Source organism: Plenodomus lingam (assembly GCF_022343315.1).
Source record: "Plenodomus lingam strain CAN1 chromosome Unknown contig_19, whole genome shotgun sequence".
Taxonomy (NCBI): domain Eukaryota; kingdom Fungi; phylum Ascomycota; class Dothideomycetes; order Pleosporales; family Leptosphaeriaceae; genus Plenodomus; species Plenodomus lingam.
The window spans coordinates 1567470-1592947 of record NW_027093936.1 but is presented as its reverse complement, the minus strand read 5'-3'; the positions used below and the strand labels follow the sequence as shown (position 1 = coordinate 1592947).

Here is a 25478-nt window from a genome sequence, read left to right as displayed (position 1 = left end):
GTTCAATTGAACAAGATTCCAGACTGATACTCTTGGTTTTATCGACTTGTATTGCTCAGCATTCACTTCGATTGACGGTTTTCCCAGAGTTTCCAAGTGGTTTTGCCTCTTGCCCAAAACATACAGCACCACCCCCACCCACCATGGCCGAGGAGAAACCCAACTGCAAAGTCATACTCGCAAATAACATTGCCAAAAGCCTGCTGGAGGAAGTCCGCGGTGGCCTCAGCAAGATTGATCGCAAGCCACTACTCGTAGGCTTCCTGTCCAGCGCAGATCCCGCCGCGCGCGTCTACGCCGAATGGACGGGCAAAACCTGTGTCGAGAAGTGAGAAAGTTCCCCAAGACAAGACTCTCTCCACCCCCAGCCACAGCCCACTGATGCACATGATAGTGGCTTTGCATTCGACTTGCGCGAAGTGGACCGTGAATTGCTCGAAGACCAGCTCATCGAAGCAAACAATGATCCCTCCGTCGACGGCATCATTGTCTACTACCCCATCTTTGGCAATCGACAGGACCAGTACCTGCAGCAGATTGTGTCAATCGACAAGGATGTCGAAGGCCTGTCCCATCGATACATTTTCAACATGTACCAGAACATCCGCTTCCTGGACCCTGCAAACACCAAGAAAAGTATCCTACCTTGCACACCCCTTGCCGTGATCAAGATCTTGGAGTACCTAAGAATCTACAACACCATCCTCCCCTACGGAAATAGATTGCACGGACGAACCATCACCGTCATCAACAGGAGCGAAGTAGTCGGCCGGCCGCTTGCAGCCCTGCTTGCCAACGACGGTGCGCACGTATACAGCGTGGACATCAACGACGTGCAAGAATTCACCCGGGGCGTCGGGCTCCGCAAGCGACGACACGAAGTCGTGGAGAAGCCCGGGTGGACAATCGAAAACTGCCTACCCATCAGTGACGTCGTCATCAGCGGTGTGCCGGGCGACAAGTACAAGGTGCCGCTGGAGACGATGAAGGACGGCGCCGTCTGCATCAACTTCTCCAGCGAGCGCAACTTCACCCCCGAAGTCAAGGAAAAGGCTTCGATATATGTGCCCGCTATCGGCAAGGTGACTATCGCGGTCTTGTTGAGAAATCTACTGGTAAGAAGAATACCTAGCTCCTCGCGTCATCATCATCACCATCATCACAGGACTAACTCCAGCACAGCGACTAGCACAAAACAGAATCGATGCGGCTGCCAACAATGTAGAAAGCAAGTCGTCGGAAGAAGCCAATGCCCTGGCTTCATCATGACGCACATGGAACCCATTTCGAACCTAAATTTCCTACTTTGTTTGATACCCTCTACAAGGCCGCCAGACCAAATAAAAAGCCACGACTGTTTTCTCTTTCACCATGACTATTCAGTCCTAACCCATCCCAACCCATCCCAATTCACCTCCATAAACCTCCTCTATTTCCTTAATTCAGTCTACACAAACCATTACACCATAGCCATACAAGCTTCTCCTCAAATCCCTCTCCCTCTCTCCCGCCACGCACAACCCTTCAAAACAATCCATCCACCCCACCCCCCCAAACACCCAGCCCAAAAACCCATCATACACGCCACCCAATTCAACCCCTCAAACGTCCCCCCAAAACCCACAGTATATCCATCTAAACATCACCAGAACGCAAGCCTTGAGCGATAACATGAAGTGAACTACAAGGAGGAAGGAAAGAGGGGTGCAAGGTGCGGTAGAATCATATCTTCATTAACACTTTAAACAATAAACAATGAGAAATAAAACATAGAAGACAAAAAACAGTAGACTAGAGTAGAAGAAAAGAGTAGACCAGAACAAGTGCAAGTCATAAAACCGTCATCATGATCATCATCACCATACAGCCCAAGAGCCTATCCGAAACCTTCTAACCTCTCTCCCCCCCTCCCCCAAAAAAAGTGGGGAAAAGAAGAAGAACAACATCAGCATTCATCCCCTTTGACTGACAACGCACAGACCAAAAATCTATCCGTAAATCACCACACTGAGGACTGTGGCAAAGCACAGACGCCAACGCTATACAAAAAAATCCCGAGATCCGCACGACACTATATCCTATCAAACTCCTCAAGTCAAATCAGAAAGAAAGAAAAAAAACAAAATCAATTGGCCTCTGGCATGGGCACCGGCACACTTTCCACCTTGATCTCCGGCGGCGGTGGCTCATTAAACTCTGCTTCCGACTCAGGCGCAGGCCGTCTCGGAAGCGGCCTTTCCCTCTCATCATAGTACATGTAATGTTGCTCACGACTATTGTACCTCTGTGGCGGGGGCCGCTCATAAGGCATGGGGACATATTGATAGTGCTCAGGCTCGTATCGCGGAGGTTGATGCACATACTGAGCACGTGGGTGTCGAGGATCGGCGCGCACGTGAACGACTTCATAGTCCTGGATCGGATGACCATACTCATCGACGTAGACCGTTTGCGGTCTACGATGATCCTCGTAACGGAAGCGCGGAGGAGAGGACTGGTGGTATCGGTCCTGAACAGACACATAGCCACCTGGTGCACGGCGTGCTGGTGGGTGGAAGCTGTTGTCTGGGGAGGGATGATCGATACTGGCATCTCGGGAATACGCCGATTCATACTCTGGTATCGCACCAGGTTGCGGCGTCTCCTGCTGATCGATACGGCGACGCTGCTCCTCGTAGCGTCTACTTTGCGACCGACTCATGCTCGAGCCACGATCCTCACGTTGCGCGACATTCATATATCGGTAGTATCGGGACGGCATCCGCTGTTCGTGAGGACGATCCCTCCTACGTTGCGGTCCAGATCTCCTTGATGGTCCAAATTCGGGTGCAGGCATATGACGGGGCGGATAGTACTCATCGTATCGAGATCCATTGGAGACTGTAGACGGAGCTCTAGGGAGTGGAGGTGCAAGTGGTCGACTCTGCGGGGCCGCATCTCCAGCAGCGGACACGCTTGGAGGAGTGGGCGTGTATCGCGAACCTTCGTCGGCATTAGGCGCTGATGGAGTAGGCACTGGCTCCGGCGGCGTAGGCACTGGAACAGGATCGGTTGGAGGAGCCGGACCGGGCACGAACTCCTCAAGGAAGCGATCAGCAGCAGCCTGCCCCCGGCGTGGACTCGCATCTCGTGAAGGATGATCGCTCATGTATCGATAGTCCGGTTGTGGATCTTCTTCTTCATAGTATCGACGGGTGTATGAGCCGTACTCGCGTTCTCGGCTGCCGTGGCTTTCATCTCGTGCGTGTGTGTAAACGACGTGTTCAGGTGGCGGGCCATAGAATCTGTCCTGTTCACGGAAGCCCGTCCTACGACCAGTGTATTCCTCATACAAGGGCCGAGCATGGGGTATCCTTGGACTTGGACCATACTCAATGTATTCTCGTGGATGCGAATATCCATCGTCTGGATGCTCCCTAGACATCTAACGCACAAACATGTTAGCCTCAAGCGGCAGGCAACGTCACTACTTGTGTACAACTGACATAATATTGCGACTCCGCTTGGTAGCGTTGTCGGCGCACAGCAGGCGGACTTTCTTCGTAGTATCGCTTCTTGGTCTTGGAGCTTGCATGGTCATTCGTCTCGGTTGTCAGAGCTGGACGGCGAGGGTCATACTCATCCCCCTTCACAGTAGAAGGCTGTGAGGAATCTCTAGGGCCAGATCCAAGTGCGGGGTTGCGTGCCTTCTCCGGTTCCTCTTCGGTATCAATAGGGCCGGGAGCATCTGTCACATCTTTGGGTTCCGACGAGGCGGGTGAAGCTACTCCATGATTGTCAATCACTCCAATTTTGGGCAGAGGCATTGGAAAGGACTTTGGGAAGATTCTTGCTATCAGGTGAAGCTTCTCATCGTCCATTCCAGGGGCATGGATAAGGCCGGCGATGATGCGCTCACTGGGCAGCTCAATCATGTCTTCTTTCCAGTCCAAGGTTGGCATTGGTCCATGGGCACCCATTGGTTGATAGGGCAAATGCTGAGACTTGAAATGCGACAACAAATTCAACACAGTATACGTTCTCCGCTCTTCCGCCTTTGCATAGTAAGCGTTCGCATGCTGGCTGAGGAGTGCTCCTGTTTGACAAGCCTTGCAGGATAGGCCAGGAGCATTCTTCAAAGCCTTGGGTATTTCATGACTGGATAAAGCGTCGATGAAATGATTTAAGCTAGGTTCATGATTGAACTCGACATGAAATCTGAAGATGATACGGTGCAAGAGAACGTATACGCGGAGACTGTTTGGCAAGTCCTTGATTCCCGACGTTTGTTTCCAAATTTCTTGGGCCAGGCTGATCACCGTACTTACTTGCCTATCAAATGAGCTAGTACTGTGACCAGTATCCTCACTCATACCCGGATGGAGCTCCGGCATCCCTTGGCTCAGGGGCTGTGCAGCTGGAGGAGGTGCTATGGCAGATCCAATCATGGCAGGAGATTGCAGATAGGAGTGCGGTGCAGGCTGTCCATACGTGGGAGGACCCATGGTTTGGTGGCCATAGCCATCTCCAGGAGTAGTGGCATACTGTTGTGGAAATCCATACCCTTGTAATCCTCCATGAGGAGTTTGTGGTGGAGCAAAGGGGCCATTGTACTGGCCACCATAACCATAAGGGCCAGGGCTGGCTTGTGGAACGTGAGATGGCATGTGCGGTGTGGATGTGCCTGCGCGTGAGAAACCATTATGATAGGCCCCGTGAACTGTGCTGCTGCTGCTGGCGGATGGATGATGGTAAGTATGTTTGACAGATAGGGGATCTGGATGGAAGGGTGTCTCTTCCGGCCACTCTGCCTCTCTCCACGCAACGACAACGTTGCCCACGCTAAAAGTGTTAGTATGCTTGGCCCCGTAGTGCTGAATGACGCCTTCGAAGCCGTAGAATCTAGTGTTCGATTCACAGCCGTTGCCATGGCAGAGAAAGATGTCCTTGCGAAACTGCTCCGTTATGGGCTTGATCTTGTTGTCGTAGACCCATTTGAGGTTATCCAAGACCAGCTTTGGCGTGGTTTCTGTATTGTCAGCAGGGCCAGACCTTGGAGGTCCATGGGCATCAGACGATTGCGCTTCTTCCTGCAGCTTTTCGGCGTAATAGGTGCGTCGAACGTGGATGAGAAGGTCGGCGGCGAACTTGGGACTGTTTTCATACGTGACTGCACTTCCCTGATTCCAGTCCTGATGAATGAAGTCATCGGCGATGACGTTGAGTCTATCGCGAACAGGCCGTTGCGACTCATCCCATTCACGGTCCATGATTTCCTTTGCCTCCTTGGAGTTCACATCGGGTTGCCGGCGATCTGTTGTTCTTGAGGGCAGGGCGGCTACGCGAGCCACGTGGTCAGCTTCGGCTTGTTGGGCAGCAGGCAGTTGGGCAAGCAAGCGGGGCTGGAGCACGCTCCATGCGTAGTCCGTCATTGGCTGTGAGATTTGGATAGCTGCCTTGAACGAGTCCATGTGGCGCAAAATGTTTGGGGGGATCGGAACTTCCATTTGCTGACAGCGGCGCTCGATATCGGACTTGCGGTTTGCCTTGGCCTCGTTTGCATCTTGGAGGTTCCTACCACCCGGTGCGGTACTTCCAGGGGGCTGCGGGGTGAATACCTGTGGTGGAACAGTCGGGGGTCTCGCTTGTGCATGATGGAAAGAGGGCACTACATCGGTCAGGACGGGCAGGCGAGGGGTGTGGTTGCAATATCGAGAAGTAGTGCCCATTTCGACAGGAAATGAAACAACAGAGGATGGATACTTACTCGCTGGGACCGGAGCGTGGATGACGGGAGACGATAGCTGGCGGGGAGGGGACTTGGTAGGCTCTCTGTGCGAGGTAGCCGCTGTCGAGGGTGCAGCCGACGTTGCCCGTTTTGCATCATGATGCTCTTCCCACCAGCGATGCTTGACCTCCCAACGCTCCCAGTTCTCTGCGATTCGCATACGCTCCTTGCCCCGCGCTTCCAAGCCTTTGGACCACTCCTCGGCGGCCGCGGCCCCAAGGCTCAGGGCATCGGCGAGTTCCTGCGAGATGTCGTCGACATGCTTCTTGTAGTAGTATTTCCCAATGACAACGTCTGCAGGCGTGGTGGCCGTCTGCAACGTGTAGGCCGTGATGTAGTGATGGTCGTCGGTGAGGAGGACGAATGGCAGGGCGGGCCGCAGTGCTGAAGCAGCAGAGAAGAGGAGGCTGGCGTCCTGTCCTGATCAGCCAAGGTCCACAAGCTGACCCATGCGACTTACTGTCTGGCCTCTTTCCAGCAGACATGGGCCGCAGGCTCGAATGCCAAACGGCCATATCGTTCGCACACCTGTCTTGCCTGGGCCTTTTTGCCAGATCCTCTCACCGGGCGTAAAGTCATTGAGCTTGTTACAGAATTGGCACCTCTTGGACCAAGCCAGCTGGCACATTTGCAGTTCAGTAAAGCCTGGCAACGGCTTCGGTGGCTTGGTGGGGAGCGCATTGCGGGCAGAGGCCCACAACGATTCAGACTTGACGAGATGCAGACGGCCGTGGTCCGACTTTGAAGTCGAGGCCTCGCGCACGTCTGTAAGATGATAAAGGAAAGATCGATTGACCTGGATCAACCGACCAAGGTCTGCAAGCGAACAGAAGGAGAATACATGCTGCCACAGCTCGGGCGGTAGCTTCTCGTACCGCCGCGAGTTGGGGGAAGCGTGGGAAACGGGTGGACAGAGCCTGCGCTTCTTCTCATCTGAAGAGGAGAGCTCGTCCGCCTTGCGCTTCGTTGACGGCGTGAGGGTGGAGGTGTCTGTCGCAGAGGCAGCCTCGGACTCGTAGAAGTCGACAGAGGAAGCTACGCTCGACATGGCGCGCCGTCGACCGTCGAGCGACGGAAGGCGACAAGAAGCTTCACTAGCAATGCGCGCGTGCTGCAGACATGGGGAATGAAAAGGGAGGTGATGTGTTGTCGCGCGTTGGGGGCGTTGTTGAGGATGGGGGATGCGGTGTGCAGGGTAGATGTGCAGGGTGAGGTGTGCGAAGTAAGGATGTGTGTGTGTTGTATGCAAATACGACGGGACTACCGTAGAACGCGTGGGCACAGAGAGAGGGCGTGATGCAAACAATACACTTAGTATGGAGTGTGTAGTAGTGTGTGTAGTAGTGTGTGTAGTAGTGGGTGTAGTAGTGGGTAGAGGGTAGTAGATGAGTTTGGTGGTGGGCCACATCAAAGTGGGCAGCAGTGGTGGCCAGTGGTGGCCAGTGGTGGTCAGTGGCAGGTGGTGGGCCGGTGGGCAGCCTGCGCCAAGGATGACATAGCTGGCTGGCCTGGCTTACCCCGGCACTTGTATTGTACTGTATTGTACTGTGCGTACTGTACGTATGCTACTGACTGTGGTGGGCGTGTTGGACATGGTGGACATGGCGGGTGGGCGTGGGCAAGACGGCTCGGTGCTGTGAGGCTGTGCTTGTGCTTGTGTTGTGCTTGTCCCTGTGCTGGCTGGCGCCCGACGCACTTAGGTACAAAGGTAGACATAGTACCTAGGTGTACAGAATACCCGTATCCCCGTGCCAGCCAATTCAAAAATTATCTTACCTACTCTACATTGTACATTGCTACTAGACAAAGTGAGAGAGAGAGAGAACTTCTCCTGCCTGAAGAGTACTTCTCTTTCTCTCCCCGCCCACCCCACCACCACTACCACCACCACCACCACCACCTCCTCCTCCTCCTCCTCCTCCTCTTTTACTTTTTCTTCTCCATTCTCTTCGTTCCTCCCTCCCCCCACCTCCTCCTTCCAAGCTTCGGAGACTCATCACAAGCTCCATCTCCCCCCCCCACCACCACCACCAAAACATCCACATCCACATCCACGCCCACCCTCACAATGGCCACGCTCAACACCTCTAGCAACGGCCCCAATATCGCCAGGAGCTACCAGAATGTCGTCAATGCTCCGCCGCCATCCGGTCCCCAGGCTGCCTCGCCCACATACGCTCAGTGGGCCGTCTTCACAGTCGCTGCCCCGCTCGTCAGCGCATTCCAGCACGATGGCGGAAAAGAGAGCGTACTAAAGGTCCAAAGCACTGGCGGTACGTCAAATCACCTTTGCATCGCCCAATGGCCTTGCACTCAAGAGCATAGCACCATACAGTCAGGCTGTGAAGCCGAGGAAGCGCACCATGCCGTGTGTCAGCCCAATCTCGGGACTCGGCACAACAGCTCGCGCTGGCGAATGCTATATCGGACAATAGCAGGAAAAGGCATGCTGACTGGTCTGCAGAGGGCGAATTGCTAGATCTCGTAGACGAGTTTTCAGACGGTCGAGTCCAATTTGCATTTGTCAAAGTCAAGGACCCAAATACGTCGCTGCCCAAGAACGTGCTGATCGCATGGGTAAGCGAGCCACCCGGAGAAACAACGGCGTACAAAATACTGATGCTACCTGCAGTGCGGCGAGGGCGTCCCAGAAAGGACAAAAGGCTACTTTGGTAGCCATCTTACCGTCGTTTCCAAGCTTCTCCGTGTGCGTTCTCGGCTCCGAGCACAATATCCTACAAGTGGTAGACTGACACCATCCAATCCAGGGATATCACGTTCAAGTGACCGCACGTTCCGATGCAGACCTTACGCCGGAGAAAATTATTCAAAAGGTAGCTGATGCATCAGGTGCAAAGTACGGTGGCGGCCCAGATATTCCCTCTGGTGGCCCACCACCAGTCGTAGCCAAGAAGCCTGTATTCACACCGACACAATCAAGGGGTGGAGGCTCTGCCTTCAACCCACTTGGCCGCTCCAGGGCACCGGCCCCCAGCGGGGGTGAGGATGCTGACGGCTGGGGTGCGGATGCCCCGCCAGTCTCGCGCTCGCAGCTGGAGAAGGTCTCTTCAGCATACCAACCGACCAAGGTCAACATGGCCGAGCTTACCTCGAACAGAGACGATTCCACCACCGCCCCATCATCTCACAAGGATCGCCCAGAGGTAGTCAGAGGCGCATATCAGCCTGTTGGAAAAGTCGACATAGCTGCGATTCGAGCACAAGCAAAAGATGCCAAGGACGATCGCCCAACCGTGGTGAAGGGCGCATATGAGCCTGTTGGCAAGGTGGACATTGCGGCCATTCGGGCAAAGGCCCAAGCCGGACCTCAGTCCTCCGCCCTACCACCGGCGGCAACGGGAGCGTCCAACAAGGAGGAGGAGGAAGAAAGACCACGATCGCTTGCAGATCGGTCAGCAGCATTCAGCTCACAGCCAGAGCGCCTCACGAGCTTGCCTAAGCCAAAGGTGGCAAACAAATTCGCCGGTGCGAGTACGTTCACGGGCACGAAAGCGCCCACGCCTGGAGGTTTCGGTGCTGCGCCTGCCCCTCCTCCGCCCATCGTGGGCGCAGCTAGCAAGACCTTCGCCGATGAGGGAGGCAAGACACCAGCCCAGATCTGGGCGGAGAAGAAGGCAGCGCGTGGCGAGGCTGTCAAGCCGGTTGCTGATGCTGGCCGTCCGACCCCCTTGCAGAGCCAGCAAAGCGGGGGAGGTGGATGGCAGAGCGGCTACGCAGGCAAATCCTGGGCTCCTGTCCAAACTACCCGAACAGGCCAATCTGCGGCCAGTAATTTGAGCGAGCAAAGAACAGGTTCGCCTCCACGGGAGGAGCCTGCCTCACCACCAGCTGGTGCTGTTGGTTCCTTGAAAGATCGCTTCTCGAGTGCTGCGCCCATGGGTGCACCGTCATCACGCCCCGCGCCAGAACCGCGAGCATCTAGCCCTCCAGCCCTGGACACCTCAAGCAAACCCAATGCTGGAGTCCGAGGTGTCCCAATGCCTGGCCTGCCCACGCGACCCAAGGAGCCAGAGTCGGACGACGAGGACGTGCCCGCCGTCCAGCATCAGCGTATGCCTTCACCACCTCGCCAGCCACGAAGCCCATCTCCAGAGCCGGCTGGATCGCCAGTCCGTCTTGCTATGCCGGTCTCGCGTGGCAAGGAACCAGAAGAGCTTTCGCCAGCGGAAGAGCAAGCACCACCTATGCCCACACGCTCCCTGGACCAGGCAGCACAGCAGACACGTGATCTCTCACCAGAGCCACAGGTTGAAGCCAAGGACCCCTCGCGAGCTGCTGCCGCGGGTGTTGCTGCCGCCACATTCGGTGCGGCCGCAGTCGCTGGGGCCGCGGTCGGCGCTGCAGCAGGATCTGGACAGGAAGAAGAGAGCGGTTCTGGAAAGCGTGCCATTGTTCAATACGACTACGAAAAGGCCGAGGACAACGAGGTCGAGCTCCGTGAAGGCGAGTACGTGACCGATATTGACATGGTAGATGAGGATTGGTGGATGGGCACCAACTCCCAGGGCGAACGCGGTCTTTTCCCAGCCAACTATGTTGAGCTAGTTGAAGGCGATGACAATGGTGCTGCTGCACCACCTCTGCCTTCCCACCCGGCTGCTGCCCAGGAGCCTGAGCCTGAGCCTGCTGCCCAACCGCCACCCAGCGCTGCTGCGAGCTCTGGTCCTACCGCAACAGCCCTCTACGACTACGACGCCGCCGAGGACAATGAACTAAGCTTTCCTGAGAACGCCACTATTACCAATCTGGTAGGATCTTATTCTCGATTGATTCCAAACAGAGTGCTAACATCCGCTTAGGAATTCCCCGACGAGGATTGGTGGCTCGGTAGCTACAATGGCCAATCTGGCCTCTTCCCCGCCAACTATGTCGAATTGAACTCATAAATATTCGTTTAGACATTGATTTCGAGGGTCAACAAGAGAGGGGCGGGCAATAGTTACTTTTCAAGACCATGTATGGATGCGTGGGCTGTGTTGCGCCAACCCGCCCATTGAGTCGTGTGCAAAAATGAATAAGGAAGGGACCGTGAAGGTACAACAATAGTTGTGGGGAAAAAAACTTCGACTGTATGTTTTGATGTAGTTGTTGTTTTGATAGCCTAAGCCAACTTTTATTCACTCACCGTCTGATCTGTCTGTGCTTTGCCTTTCAATGTGACTTGGGACTTGCTTTGGAGCTGGGTTTTGGGCGATGTCGTGGCCTGGGTAGTGTGTGGAGGTTTTATGAGGGGATGGTGGGATGTAGAGGGAACGAAGATTTGGGGGAAGAGGGATGGGGGGGGGGGGTGTCTGGGTGGATGTAGATGTATCCATGTAGGAATGTGGGAGAAATCTTCTATAGCTTTCTTAGTTGTGGTAACACTGCCGCCCCTTTCTCCCTTGTGTATTCTGTTGCACTTGTTGATTTAGTCTTGGGTAGATTTTATATTGTTCTGTTACTGGGTTGGTTTTGGATTTGGAAGCTTACGCCTTCTTGATGATGTTTCATTCGAGTTCATTTCTACTTTTGATAGGTGGGTATGGTGAAGTTGTGGTTCTTCTACACTTTTGACAGCTGGCCATGGTGAAATTGTGGTTCGCAATAGCCATTTACTGGATAGATAAACCCATCTTACTCCTTCTGTAGGAACAGTATACAGTGTTTTCACCAAGAAATCCCACTAAGACCTTTACTTTACATCGCAGTGATCTCTTTATCCGCTTTACTAACATGGAACTTGGTCGCCTCCAATGGATTATAACTCGAAAAGTAATCATCATAGGCCAAATCCTCTTCTGTAAGATGATTCCCTTTCAAATCAGTAAAGGTGCGGAAGAGCGTGCCAATCACGACATAGAGCTCGCAGTATGCTAGATTCATGCCCACACATGCACGGCTGCCTTTTCCAAACGGAACAAATGCCTTGTCCATGCGCTGGGCTTCGGTTGCATCAGACCAACGATCCGGGTCGAAGACTGTGGGGTTGGGGAAGAAGTCTTGGTCTTGGTGTAGGATCCAGGATGACATGGAGACCACGGTGCCTTCGGGTAGGGTGTAGCCGTTGAAGGTTGCGCCGCCGGGGGGAACAACACGTGGGAGACGGCCTGGGACACCAAAGGAGAGGCGTAGCCCTTCTTTGATAACCATGGTCTAGAACGAGTCAGCACTGGTAGGTATTTGGGGGCGCGTCGAAGCAGTAACATACGAGATAGGGTAATCTCTCCAGAGCGGCGTAGGTCAGCTCGGACTCGGGGTCAGGAAATGCTTCGCATAATTCGGCATGCAAGCGGCGATAGATGTTCGAGTTTTCAACGACGCAGCGGACCATGGTGGTCATTGCATTTCCTGTAGTGTCTGCGGCCGCGGTGATGACCGTGTATGCTTCATCTTCTAGATTGTCGACGGCACCCTTTGAAAAGCCCTCCTTTGGATCCATCAATGCGGAGAAGATGGTCGGACGGTCGTCATCTCTAATCAACCCCGCCTCGCGGTTTGCTTTGACCTCGAGTAGCTGCTTGTGGCAATGATTTTGCATGTCGCGCACTTGCCCGATAGGCTCGCTGATGAGCTTGATGATGGATTCTGGAATGGACATGGCGACTGATTTCAGCCAAGGCCACTGCCGGAAAATCCAAGCAGCAGGTCCGATCTTGTGAACAAGAGTGAAGAACTTGAGACCCAGGTCGGGCTCTTTGAGCAGGTCGTAGCACGACCCGAACGCGTAGTCTGTCACGACGTCGATGGAAATGGCGCGCAGACCATGATGTATATCAAACTCTCCGCCTTTGTCAAACGTCTTCCGCACCAGCGCGATGAGCAGCTCCGTCTTTTCGTGGACAATGTCTTCTAGTTGTAAAACCACTTTCCGCGAGAAGAAGGAATTGAGCCCGCCGCGACGCAGACGATGAAGCTCATTGCTCGCCGTTGTAAAGGAGGAATTTGGATTGCCAAATGCTCCGTAAAAGGCGCCATCCTTGCTAAACTTTGTCCCGACACGATTGATCTTATCGTAGTTGGCTGCATCCGAGAGATGGACTTCGTCGGGGCCAATGCGAACTACTGGGCCATACTGCTCATGCAGCTTTTGTATCTTGATGTAGAATCGACTGCCTCCAACAAAGCAGTACCAAGTTTGATAGAGGAGGGTTACTGCTGCAAGCTTTGGGCCTGGTATTTTGGCAAGAGGGTGGAAGAAGAGACGGCGGACGGTGATTGTGGTATACCAGATGATCCACGAACCAAGCAACCAAGTAAAGAGCAATAATGGACTGATGTTCATGATGAGATGCATCATTCTGGCTTCTCTGCTTGAAAGAAAACTTTTTTTTTACTTCTTCCGTTGTGGAGAAGAAATGAGGGATCGAGAGAAGGCTAAAAGCGACAGACACGGCTCATACTCCCTCTTCCCTCCTACTGTACGCATGGAATCTACAACGATTGTAATGGCTACATTGTAGATCTGTGCTCTCTGGAGAAACCTGGATATGCGACATCTAGTGCTTCCCTGTGCAGGTCAGCCCACGACGTCATTTCTCACCGCTGTACTCCCCACGACAAAGGATTCTTTAGGCCGATTCCTTCAAACAGTATACCAGTCCAACAAAACCCGGCGCATCAACAAGATTCAGTGTATTTCCGGTAGAGGAAGACGTTACCTAACTCCCAGCTAGTTCCCCGCGTCAGCACAACAAGCTTCAGAGGATCATCCGGAGACCCCACGCTGCATCCCCGCGTCACTAGCCTTGTCACTAACTTAATAGAGGCATTCTTAACTAAACGAATGGTTCCCATTGCTTACCTGGACTACATACGCCTTGTCTGCAGCCGTCGCGTCATTACCGTCAGCAACTGGCTCAGCATATCTCAACGAGGTGACACACAGGTACAGTCGAGCTTGCCCCAAGTGTTAGGCCTCTCAACACCACAAGACCTTAGCATCTGTGCTTGCAGGCCGTCACACCGCCAAACTCCTTAATGTAAGACCCTGCATGACATTTTTCTAGTGCTTAGCACACTGCCTGTTATTACCGTGGTATGGCCATGATCGATTTGGAAAGTTTGGGGAGCGTCTCGGAACGCCCGATCTCATTGTAAGCGATGGGGCGATTGAGTGTGTTTTGTGTCACTCCTTGCATTTTAGAAAAACCAGGTTTGAGGTTTGAAGAGGTGTACAAAGCGTGTCTGGTTACACAAGACATGCAAGTTACAGTGAAAGTGTCGGGATTAAGCGGTCTGACAATGAATTTCCTGGGGATATTGGGTCAGCTTTGCGGGGTGTTAGCTAGGCCCAAGGTATGTCACTGAGCAAGATTCTGATATACGCAAAATATTCTTACTGAAGAGACTGTACCTCTCACTGTATCTGACAATTGCCATTGAGATTTTTGCTCCAGTTTCCATCTCAGACTTGGGTTGATTTCGAATTTTTTGTGTCAAAGTTTTTACGACTAGTACTCTGGCTAAGATGATATCCAGAATTCCAGCTCCCATTGTGCTTGATACTACCCTACGAGATCTCTATGCCTCTGCTGGCGATGACGAAAACATCATTCTTGTCTATGCCGTCCCTACCGCCGATATACAAATGTCTGCGGGCGTACCAATTTCCCGAAAGTTCAGCTACCAGTCTCCAGCATGCCCTACGAAAGACAGTGACATCTTGGCCCGCGAGTTCCTGCAACTGGTACCGCAGCTCTTTGGCTTCATTGCTGGCAAGATGCCTTTGATCCTGTTCGATCTCGACCCAGATCAGGATGAGACCAGTTCTTCAGATCCCTCCTCTCAACGATCGCACCGGATGGACGCCTACAACGTGTTTGATCGTCTCGATCCTTCCCAGAGACCGTTTCTGGACTTTGTCCCTTCTGCAGAATCGATTCCCCTTGAATCTACTTCACGTCTCGCAATCATCAACCCAATGGATTGCCTTCTCCCTTATCCGCACCTAGTATCTCCGGAAGCGCACTACACTGCACTCTCCAAACGCGCACTTGCCAAGTCGCCACTCCCTACTCCTACCACTCTGGTTATCGACACTATCTTAGGCCCTGCTCAAACTTCTGACGCAGAACTCCTGGTCTTCGAAGCTGAGAGAATGCTCAAACCTCTGACGACTCATGCGCTGCCTTTTGTGGCGAAGCTTCCACAAGCCCTTTCAGGACAAGGTGTCTTCCTCATCCGTACAGAAGAAGAGCGAGCCGCGGCGCTTGCAGTGCTGCAACCGGAAACATTGCGTATGCTGCGAGGTATGAATGAGGAGAATGCCCATCTCGACACCTGCTGCATACTAGCGCAGGATCTCCTCCCAGGAGACGCCGTTGCACTCTCGCTATTTATCACGAAAGACGGGAAAGCTGTGTTCAACGCTTGCTGTACCCAGCTTGTGGATTCAGAGGGAAACTGGGGTGGAGGCTCTCTGGATTACCGCGAGCAAGACCAGCTGAGAGAAAAATACAGAAGCATCATGGCGCAATTAGCATCCTACGTGCATACTTTGGGCTACTGGGGGCCCATGGGCGCCGACATCATGACCGACGAGGAAGGACATCAACTCGTAATTGACATGAACATCCGAGTAACAGGAAGCCACCCGCTCGGGGCGCTCCGGGGACACTTCACACGCCTAGGCTTGAACGTAGCGGTACTGCTGTTTCCATTGCTGCTCCGACTGACGAAAGATCAGTTTGAGCGGGAATTCGAGGAGGAGCTGCATTCGGGAAGTCTGGTGGTGAATGCTTGGGTGCATATGCGCGATAGGAAAACTAGTATGACGACGATTACGCTTGCGGCTGGTGGCAAGGAGAGCCTTGATGAGTTTTTGGCTCGGGTAAATGTGTTCAAGATTGAAATGCATTAGACGTGGTTACATGAATAGTATCCTTTTTGGTTCGTCCCTAGCTACATGTAAACGGCTCAGCCTGTGTCTTTTTGATTATCGACTTTGTTGGCATGGCAAAGAACTGTGGCCACGTAAAGATGGCCATCTACGTATGCAGTTGTTCAGAGGATATTACTATGACGAGCCCTCGGCGTCTGATAGGAGATAACTTTTCACAACACACGGCTCCTACAAAAGTTTGGTTGAGAAGTGGAAGAAGACCCAGATAGATGGCGACGATGCAAAATCACCTCAACTATCTGATTAGATTCCTTTTGATGAGGACCACTGGCTCCTCAATCAAACAACTACTAACTAATCCGCTTGTCGTACATTGCTCGATGTTTGACGGGCTGTTGCTTTTTCCTTGTCTTGGTCTTGCCTCCGCAGACTCCACCACACGAATGCTTGACACATGGCCCCGACCATCATGCAGCTTCCGATCAGCACTTGCATCTTCCAGTACTCCCCTGTGGCTGAATCGATCAGCTTACTGCTCACCGGTGCACCAAACACTACTCCCAATGCTGCAGCCGCTGACGCCATCCCCATACGCGTCCCAACGACATGCTTTGTCGGGCACAACAGTGGAATGATGGCTGGATAAAACACAGCCAGTGGTGCCATGATCAACCCGAGAAACACAACCCATGCCTCAAAGCCCGGTAATGAGTTCACCGCCATCCATGCATAAAGCAGGATACTAGAAACAAAGGCAAACCCGAACATGCCGCCGGCAACTCCGGCATACTTGATGATGAAGACGGCGAAGAGGCGCCCAGGAATGGTTGCTGCATTAGTGATGACAAGTAGATAAAAGGACCAGGTTGAGGTGGCATTCAGGCCGAACTCCGCGTAGGTAGGGATGAAGAAGAAGGGTACCCAGTACGCGATCCACATGAAGAATAGGGCGACACAGAACATGCCAAAGGCCGGCTCAGTAAGCGCTCGAGGCTCGAATAGAGCACGTGGTGGCCCAGTCTTGTTTGTAATGGCCGGTTTGGCGTTGGGAAGAATGATGGCAAGTGCAATGATGAGCTCTGCCAGCGTGATGAAGCCAAGGACACGAGTCGCCCAGGCGAAGCCGATGGAGGGTTGTAAACGCACGAATATGATGGGGTAAATGATACCCCCAACCGCAGTGCCAGAAGTGGCAAAGCAAACGGCCAGGGCCCGGTGTTTGGTGAATGCCATGGCGACGAGAGTTATGCTCGGAGTGTAGAGTATGCCAGATCCAATGCCGATACACCATCCCTGTGCTAGCATGATTTGCCAGTACTTGGTGCAGAGAGAAAGCATCATGACACCGAAGACGGTCAGCACCGTGCCAACGTAGAGCAGCGATCGAATGTGGCCCCGGTCATAGATTGGGCCTGATATGACGCCGCTGATGATCAGGAGCACGCCTTCAACGGTTCCTACCCAAGCAATGTTGTCCGTGGCAACATCAGGAAGGGTATGTTCGTAGTAACTCTGGTATGATCCATAAGCACTTAGCAGGCCCCAGGTCGCGGTGTACACGAGGAAGGATCCAAGGGCTTGCATCCAGGCGGCGAGGCCATCCTCTACAATCGATTGGTTCTCCTGCTGTGCAACGGGCGTTTCCACAGTTAGTGGTTCTTCATTTTCTTTGACGTTCGACATGTTGATGATGGAAGGGGCTTCGGCAGAATAGCAAAGTGAAACAAGAAAATGTAATGCTATCCCACAGGGTTTGCACAATGTAAGACCAATAGATGGGTATCCAAAGAATCATGTAGCTAGTTCGAACATCGCTGTAATTTATAGAAGGTGGTGAGCCGTTGACTTTTGCCAAGGGATGTGCCACTCTACCGGGCGTAGACCTCTTTCATCGGTGGGGCGTCCAACCCCTGCCTAGCGTACGTGGCACAGTTCCTTACCCCACGGCCAGAAGGAGTAGACTTCCGCGGAATGGTTACACATAGGGTCATAGGCTATAGCCGAGGCGTCAGCAATGCGTTCATCCTACCTGAAATGGCTTCTGCATGCTGCATCAGCTTCTACACCTCATCTGGGTTTTAGCAATTCACAAAACAACAAACATTGTTCAGCAATGGATTTAAGCCCAGTGCTTCCTCAGTTGGCCATGATGTGTGCGATTGATGATATCAGTTTATGTTATATTTGAATTTGGTTAACCGCCTACTTTCACCATGTCTTTTCGACTTGATACGGACGAAACTGACTACAACAATGTAATCGCCAAGTCATTCTTTGCGTCTCGACCCTGGTGGTATGATGAGCCTGTCATCAACTCCTGGGCCACGGACCAATCTGTCCACAAGGTTTTACATCATGTCAACAACCTCTACCAGCAGTGGCGACGGCAACCTGAGGGGCCCTTTTCTCCTTTTTCAGATTCCCTGTGGGCAGAAACTGCAAATGTGCAAAGGGATGCCGGACTCCCATGGCACAACAACAATCTGAACTTGCCCGAGGAAATTGATAAAAGCTGGCCTTTTCACTTCAAAGAGTTTGAGCGACATGTTGTGCTTGCCAAAGGCGCGCGTGTTGACGATTTCGATGCCGCTGGATACATCTGCAACTCGATAGAGGCAAACCAGTATGGGATTCGTGCTATTCAGCAAGAGCTCAGACGTCAGATGCCCAATAGTCAGCCGCTGCTCGTAGCTGGATGTATCGAACTGTCTGTGTCAGAGTCGGCTTCACATCTGTTTGGATTGGAGCTACTTCAACTGGACCGCCCATGGAAGCATGCCCGAGGCCTTCTGGAGGAACGAAGCAGGCCCAATCGTCCTATGATTGTGATTGCAAGCCTGGGAAATGGGCATGGGGAAATGGACGACTTCGAAGCCATTAGCGAACTTGCTAAGCAGTTACCCATCTACCTCCATGTCGATGCATCGCGTACTTTCGACTATCTCACGACTATGTCCACCGCAGACCGGAAACGTCTCGCATTGCCGCGTCTCGTTCTTCAACATCCTTTCGAGGATGTCAAATCTTATGATGATGCGGAACCTACAATAGTTGCAGCCACAATTGTCGGTGCAGGAACGAATAGTATATCACCGCCCCCTGCAGTGGTCCTCAAACCACGAACGCTTGGTACTCCTTCCGAGATGACGGTGGAGTACGTTAGGGGTACCGACAGTACCCTCGCAGGATCTCGTGACGCTCTTGGACCTCTTTTGATGTACCTGCAAGAGCTCCGCTTTGGATCGACTGGTATTCGCGAAGTGTATCGTCGTTGCATGTCAAACAGGGAGATGCTCCAGGAAGTCCTTCAACACTGTGAAATCAAGGCTGATGCACCGTCTGGTTCGCTCGATCTGATCATCGAGTGTCCCACTCGTTTGTGTGAGAGCACACGAACAGAGTTTGGGTTGAGACAGTTGACTAAGAGCTCCTACCTGGCCACAGTACAGCCCAGTGCTACGATACATGATGCGCTCAAACTCGGTAGTGTTCTGAGTGGCCTCAAATTGTCAGTAAATGTTCAGTGTTGGATTCCCACATTGCAGGACGAGTTTCCTGTCGCAAAGGAGATTACAGCTACAATCAAGTCTGCAGTGGATCATTTTCGCGTCGTTGGGAAAACTTCTGGTGGCTATCCTTTGAATCAGGCCCCGTACTCCGCTCTCGGCCCTATCATAGGACACTTTCTGGCTCTCAATATACCCAGGATCTGGACGGATGCTCGCGCAAAAGAGATTCTCAGTGCCCGGAAATCCAGCTTTGGTCTGACGCCTTCCGAACATGGCTCCTTTCCCGGCTGCTTCACAACTGGTAGTACCATGGGCAACCGTGTTGGTATACACACAGCGCTGTCTCAACATCCCGATGCATACATCTACTACTCCTCGGCTACCCACTATAGTGTCAAGAAAGTGATACGTGACAGCGATTATGTTACGAGTATCTGGCGTGAAGACAAGCGGCCACGCTTCGCAGAGATTCCCGTCGATGAATATGGCTGTATGCAAATTCCTCGCCTCGTTCAGCAAGTTGTCAGGGACCGAGACCACTGTACCATACGCGGCAATAAGCACGAAGTGATACTCTTCGCAAACATTGGAACAACGTTCATCGGCGGCCGTGACGAAATCAAAGGCATTCGTAGTGCCTTACGAACCATTGGGGCTGAGGTTGACTACATTCATGTTGATGGTGCCCTCGACCTTGGCTTTGCCCCTGACAGTGTCTCATTGGGGCCTCCCGGTCTGGACTCTCGTGATGGCTTGCCTGTTGTCCAAGGCTTGACCATTAGTCATCACAAAGCATATGGCATCATGGTCTCAGGAGAAGTTATCTGCTATAGTCCTCATACGAGTGCCCTCCCGACAGCTACGCCCGTTGATTCACGCATCATCTTCGAGACCTGGCTTTTCCAGCAGCTGTACCATCCAGAAGCTCTCGTAGCCACGCGCGATTATTGTCTCGCTAATGCAACTCGACTGCGCGGCTCACTTGCAGCCTTGGGTCTCGAGACTCGCTATAACAAAGACTGTATCATCACTGTGCTCGAGCGCATCCCACCCTGGCTGATACGTTCTTTCCACCTTGCTCCCGAAGGTGACTGGCTGCATTTCATCGCCATGCCCCATATACATCCCTCTGCGGTTGCCGCCTTTGCGGCTGCCCTCTTGCGTGTGAGCATGCACTTCACGGCTATGTTCAATGCTCTTCAAGCACCTCTAAGCAAGGCTCTTGGATGTGCGATACGCATCAAGCGCGTGCGTGTACACGATGAAGCTATCTTCAGAGATGTCGCCGAAATGGCCGGGCGAGAGCAAAGAGCTCGACAACAGCAGTGGGATGTGGCTGCTTTCAAGCGGCGATATGTGTACAGCACTATGTCATTTGCAGCACTAAGTGATTCAGACCAGCTACTGGTGGTCTTCTTAGCTGAGGCAGATGCGGATAAGCGAATAACACCTGGACCAGTGTTAGTACAGGAAGGCCAGACGGTGAATAGGCCGCTGTTAAAGGAAATTGGACTGTATGGATTCGAATTCTTGGCGCGACGCCTGGAGCTTTATGGTTGTGCTGCACAAGACATCTTATAGCTAGCCGCCGCAGGATTGCCTGCTATTTTTGAAAGCCTGCTCGATGGCTATAGAGTTTGCATCTCAGAAAAGATGGTTAGAGATTGAGCTTTCCACCTCTGGCCTGGGCAATAAACTATTGAATGATGTCAACACATGAATACCGTCCTTCAAAAGACTGTGACTCTGTTTCCTACTAATCGATGATTTCGCAATTTTTAATAGAAAATGAGATGCACATCCATGACAAATAACTTTGCAGTGTTATCCTCACAAATGGCCTCAGGAAGACTTCCATCAGACAACTGTAGTCCTGCCAACAATGGTGGCTGGATACCCACATTCAGGACCAGAATTGCAGATATTTGACGAGCTTGATATGCTAATCCTGATGTACCGATTCTTCAAGTAAGATCATGCAACGATGAGTAATGCGAGAGCATGATGTTCTACTGCTGCGATATGTCTACCTTACTCCACCAGAACTCACTTTCCTTCCTTGCCCAATCATCATCCATCAGCACCGATGAAGGCCCAGGCTTTCCACCAACGAGTTCTTTATTCTCTAGCCCAAATACCATAGCTTTTGGCTGTCGAACATCGTACCTTTCCCACTTTGGCCCGTCTTGAGTGAAGTGCGTGTTCGGGTCTCCTGAGACCAAGAAACTCGCGATTCGGGAATTCACATCGAGTGCGAGTTGCTTCTGAGACTCTGAGATGTTCGTCTTACTTGGCTCGCATGACTCGTAGTACATATTGTCGCCGTGCCTTGCCCCGTCTAGCTTGGTGCTTTCGAGAGCCCATTGGTATAAGTATACTGGCTTGCCCATTGACGTGGATGCTAATTCTGCTGTTTGACGGGCAGGCGCCACATACGCGTAGTGTCCGTAAGCGGCCTCCAATCGGCGATATTGAGCGCCTGTGCCTTTGAGCTGCTCGTTGTATGGCGAGTCTTTATACTCCAGCGGATCTGGATAGAGATTTCGAATCGTCTCGATGTCTTCGCTTGATAGAAGAGGCAACAATTCTGCGAAGAACTGCGTGAATTGTGAGGACTCCGATACAGATTTGGAAATATATATTGATCCTTCGTTTCGAGTGAAGCCAGTCATGATCGGGACCTTACGCCACTTATTTAGACGCCAGGACTCTATGGGTGGTCGAGGAATCATCTCGCCGTCAATGACAGGCTGGAAAGCCCACGATAGGGATGGATTGTAATTGTTGAACACCTTGATCTGGGCGGCTTGAATGACTTCTGTTGGAGCTTGTCGTAGAAATGCAAATGTGTCCTTGGACGATAGTCCTAAAGGACATCCAACCTCGCGCAAGAAATCTGAGAATTGCTGCTCGTGAGTAGGCGCATTGTATGGCCGAACCGCACGAGAAGTAGGAGCGCCAGATTCCATAATTACCCTATGGTACAACGGTGACTTTTGCGGATCCTCATCACGCAATAAGTGATGGCCAATCTAGGTTTGCTGGTAAGCTTACTCTCAAGATGATATCCACGGTCATGCATTTCTTACTGAGTGTGCGCCGGCCGATAAACCATATAAGGCAACGTTGTTTGCATCTCCTCCAAATGCTCCAATGTTATCCTTCACCCATTCCATCAACAAAGCCTGGTCTTTCAATCCCAGATTAAGCACGCCCTCTTCAGCACTCAATGTGGATGGCAGAAACCCTAGTGCGCCGATCCGGTAATTGAATGTTACAACAATGAGTCGCTGGCCAGAGTGCGCGAGAAAAGACGGGGCATTGTACATTGATGATGTCCCTCGATTAAAGGCACCGGCATGGAAGTACACAGCCACAGGCCATAGTTCCGAGTCTTCCTTTTGAGATCGACGAGTTCTGAAGACATTGGCTGTCAGGCAATCTTCACTGTACTCATATGCTGGTCCTCCATGGAACAATGGCTTGCCCGGCGCAACATGTCCAAACTTGGAAGCATCTATCGTGTCATCTGATGGAGGTACGGGAATTGGTGCTCGAAAACGTCGATCGCCTATTGGAGGAATGGCATATGGGATGCCTCGAAATGCTTCGATGTCGGGTAAATTGCCGTTTACGAGCGTTGTACCTACCACTGTTCCTTGGGCAAGCTTAACTGTGGGAGTCGGGGATGTAGAATAAGAAGACATATTGACTGAAGAAAAATTGGTGGATCTTAGATCTGGACAGGCAACTTCTGTCTTTTGTCAATTTGGTTTTAAGTGTACATAAAGCTTGATAACTATATACGCAGGAGATATGCCGTTTGCGAATGCGGTAGCCGAGATCGGATGATAGTCGGTCGGAGTTTGTTGTAGCCACCGAACGTGATCTGAGTGGGTAACCCCTTAGCGATCCAGCAGGTTTCCCCATAAATCAGAGTAGATCATTGTAGCGCTACTTACAATATCTCATGTCATAGCGGGGTAATTGATAAGATGTGCATCTATCCGAGGATATTCAAAGGATGCTTTACTGACCATTGGTCTGGGAAAAAGCGTATAAGATGACACACCCACAGACGACTGATAGAATGGACCGAGCACTACTGTCTAATCGCATGATTGAATGTCAACATGGAGGAAAAGAAAATACCTGAAGAAAACATAGTCTACGCACCCACCCTCGAAGCCACCAAGTCCTTGACAGCAGGACAAGTCGAAAACATCGATGAGTCAGCGACATTTCTCCTGGACAACCACATCACCGAAGAATACTTGGCTGAGCTTGTGAATGATAAACAGAAGAACAAACGGCTCGTGAGAAAGATCGATCTTATTGTGCTACCCCTTCTAGCCGGTACATATGTTCTGCAGTACATCGACAAGCAGGCTTTGTCGTATGCCGCCGTCTTCGACTTGTTCGAAAGCACCGGCACCACTCAATCGCAATACTCCTGGTTTGCAAGCATGTTTTATCTTGCGTACTTGATCTCTGAGTACCCATGGGTTTACTTGGCACAAAAGACGCGAATGGGAAAGGTTGTGGCGGGATGTGTTCTATCATGGGGTATCGTTTTGATGGTCACGGCTGCATGTAGCAACTTTGCAGGACTTTCAGCTTGCCGAGTCCTACTAGGAGTCTTCGAGGCTCCCATCACTACTTGTTTCATGATGATGGTCTCCATGTGGTATGTGCACTACCCTCCTCAGTGGAGGCGCGATCGAAGTACCTTGCTAGGGCCTGCTAACTCCACGTAGGTATGTTCGAGAAGAGCAACCGTTCCGAGCAGGTATCTTCTATTCATGCAATGGCATTGGCTCGATGCTGGGGGGCATTTTCAGCTATGGGGTTGGTCAGATTGATAGTTTCCCAGTCTGGAAAGCCGTCTTTCTTCTATGTGGTGGTGTCACGGTTCTGTGGGGTTGCGTGCTGCTGTTTTGTTTGCCCGACAGCATTCTCAGTGCCAGATGGTTCTCTCTCGAAGAGCGTGCACTTCTGGTCGGTCGTGGTCGTCTCGCTCGCACTGGTATCCTCAACAAGACTATCCAGTGGTATCAGATCCGAGAAGCTTTTGGCGATCCACAGGTTTGGCTACTGACTATTTTCGTCCTCCTGAACGAAGTCATCAATGGGGGCATGTCAAACTTTGGAAAGCTCATTATCAAAGGGCTAGTCACTGACCCATTGTTGACTACTGCGTTGGGGATTCCGCAAGGCGCATTCCAAGTCTTTTGGATATTGACTGGAACTCTGACTGCAACGAAGTTCCGCAACCATCGCACTACGGTGATGATACTTTGGCTGGTTCCAACGATTATCGGCACTTGTCTGATATGGAAACTGGACCGAACGCGTTTCAAAGTAGGAGTACTGTTCGGATATTATCTCGTCGGGTCCTTTGTCGCTTCACTCGTCCTCGCACTTCAAATGCCAGCAACGAACCTTGGAGGATATACGAAGCGCATCACTGCGTCTGCCATCGTTTTTACGGCGTACTGTGTTGGGAATATCATAGGTCCACACGCATTCCTCGCCGATGAGGCTCCTCTGTATCCGACCGGCTGCAAGGTCATCCTTTCCTGTGCGGTCGGGCAAATGCTAACTGGTGCATGCCTACGATTGCTGTTGAAGTATCGTGGGAAAAAAAGAGAGCGCTGGTCAGCAAACCATGACGCTTCTCTGGAGGAGAGCGATATTGCAGACATTGATCGCACTGATTTTGAGGTAAGCTATTGCCTGATCAGGGTTTGTCACAAGATACTAACAGGTTGCAGAAACCATCTTTTCGATACGTATTATAGGCACTGGTCTTTGAAAGTCCTTTCAGCTCAAATAAATGTTCATAGAGTAAGTTCCTGCAGCTTTTCGTGTTCAGAAGTTGTCGCAAGCCTTCCTACATTTTGACAAGTTGAAGCTATGGAGACCAACAGGTGGCGAGGATCAATTTCAAGAATAGGAATCAGGGGCATGATCACAATAAGACATGTAAAGTCAATAGCTCTCGAAGTTTCTCTTCGAGTGATCAGCATCCACTGCAATGCTCCTCACTCTTGTCAATGAGAAAGTGGCCCTTTTGGTGTACCGGGAGCGCGTTGAGAACGATGTTGGGATATGGCGGAGCACAATTTTATGACAGGTACTAAAGATGAGACAATTTAATAACATCACCAATACATTCGACCATAATCCTGAAGTACGAAGAAGACTGACGTTGATGGAACGTATGAGCTTTGATAATGCATGTGAAGAGAGGGAGCTGTACCGATAGTGCCCACACCCGCTACCGTAGTGACCGCGTCTGCGCTAGTAATTTTAGCGAAACCCAGCTTAGGTAACGCCTGTTGGCGACAACAGTGTGATG

At 51.9% G+C, this 25478-nt stretch overlaps 10 protein-coding genes across 10 annotated transcripts; 5 read left to right on the top strand and 5 right to left on the bottom strand.

Moving 5' to 3' along the window:
* Window positions 1–143: 143 nt before the first annotated feature.
* On the top strand, window positions 144–1269 carry MTD1 (NAD-dependent 5,10-methylenetetrahydrafolate dehydrogenase; the record flags this gene model as incomplete). Its single annotated transcript, XM_066096410.1, has 3 exons — window positions 144–328; window positions 395–1115; window positions 1183–1269. The coding sequence occupies 3 exons, from the start codon at window positions 144–146 to the stop codon at window positions 1267–1269; spliced, it is 993 nt and encodes a 330-aa protein (XP_065953728.1).
* Window positions 1270–2125: 856 nt separating this feature from the next.
* Window positions 2126–7175, bottom strand: IAQ61_004564 (uncharacterized protein; the record flags this gene model as incomplete). Its single annotated transcript, XM_066096409.1, has 4 exons — window positions 2126–3424; window positions 3486–5647; window positions 5747–6182; window positions 6228–7175. The coding sequence occupies 4 exons, from the start codon at window positions 7173–7175 to the stop codon at window positions 2126–2128; spliced, it is 4845 nt and encodes a 1614-aa protein (XP_065953727.1).
* Window positions 7176–7835: 660 nt separating this feature from the next.
* IAQ61_004563 (uncharacterized protein) lies at window positions 7836–10674 on the top strand (the record flags this gene model as incomplete). The annotated part of the gene is made up of 5 exons (XM_003839160.2): window positions 7836–8040; window positions 8232–8344; window positions 8400–8474; window positions 8536–10536; window positions 10588–10674. 5 exons carry the CDS (start codon window positions 7836–7838, stop codon window positions 10672–10674), a joined length of 2481 nt encoding a protein of 826 aa, XP_003839208.2.
* A 231-nt stretch (window positions 10675–10905) lies between these two features.
* Window positions 10906–11288, bottom strand: IAQ61_004562 (uncharacterized protein; the record flags this gene model as incomplete). The annotated part of the gene is made up of 2 exons (XM_066096408.1): window positions 10906–11131; window positions 11230–11288. 2 exons carry the CDS (start codon window positions 11286–11288, stop codon window positions 10906–10908), a joined length of 285 nt encoding a protein of 94 aa, XP_065953726.1.
* A 176-nt stretch (window positions 11289–11464) lies between these two features.
* IAQ61_004561 (uncharacterized protein) lies at window positions 11465–13049 on the bottom strand (the record flags this gene model as incomplete). The annotated part of the gene is made up of 2 exons (XM_003839159.1): window positions 11465–11920; window positions 11976–13049. The coding sequence occupies 2 exons, from the start codon at window positions 13047–13049 to the stop codon at window positions 11465–11467; spliced, it is 1530 nt and encodes a 509-aa protein (XP_003839207.1).
* A 1185-nt stretch (window positions 13050–14234) lies between these two features.
* Window positions 14235–15626, top strand: IAQ61_004560 (uncharacterized protein; the record flags this gene model as incomplete). The annotated part of the gene is made up of 1 exon (XM_003839158.2): window positions 14235–15626. One exon carries the CDS (start codon window positions 14235–14237, stop codon window positions 15624–15626), a length of 1392 nt encoding a protein of 463 aa, XP_003839206.2.
* A 336-nt stretch (window positions 15627–15962) lies between these two features.
* IAQ61_004559 (uncharacterized protein) lies at window positions 15963–17291 on the bottom strand (the record flags this gene model as incomplete). Its single annotated transcript, XM_003839157.1, has 1 exon — window positions 15963–17291. One exon carries the CDS (start codon window positions 17289–17291, stop codon window positions 15963–15965), a length of 1329 nt encoding a protein of 442 aa, XP_003839205.1.
* A 530-nt stretch (window positions 17292–17821) lies between these two features.
* Window positions 17822–20698, top strand: IAQ61_004558 (uncharacterized protein; the record flags this gene model as incomplete). The annotated part of the gene is made up of 1 exon (XM_003839155.2): window positions 17822–20698. The coding sequence occupies one exon, from the start codon at window positions 17822–17824 to the stop codon at window positions 20696–20698; it is 2877 nt and encodes a 958-aa protein (XP_003839203.2).
* Window positions 20699–21126: 428 nt separating this feature from the next.
* Window positions 21127–22824, bottom strand: IAQ61_004557 (uncharacterized protein; the record flags this gene model as incomplete). Its single annotated transcript, XM_066096407.1, has 2 exons — window positions 21127–22149; window positions 22207–22824. The coding sequence occupies 2 exons, from the start codon at window positions 22822–22824 to the stop codon at window positions 21127–21129; spliced, it is 1641 nt and encodes a 546-aa protein (XP_065953725.1).
* Window positions 22825–23286: 462 nt separating this feature from the next.
* IAQ61_004556 (uncharacterized protein) lies at window positions 23287–25073 on the top strand (the record flags this gene model as incomplete). The annotated part of the gene is made up of 3 exons (XM_066096406.1): window positions 23287–23612; window positions 23875–24841; window positions 24993–25073. Coding segments are annotated over 3 exons (1374 nt in total), but the record flags the coding sequence as incomplete, so codon positions are not given.
* Between the last annotated feature and the right edge of the window lie 405 nt (window positions 25074–25478).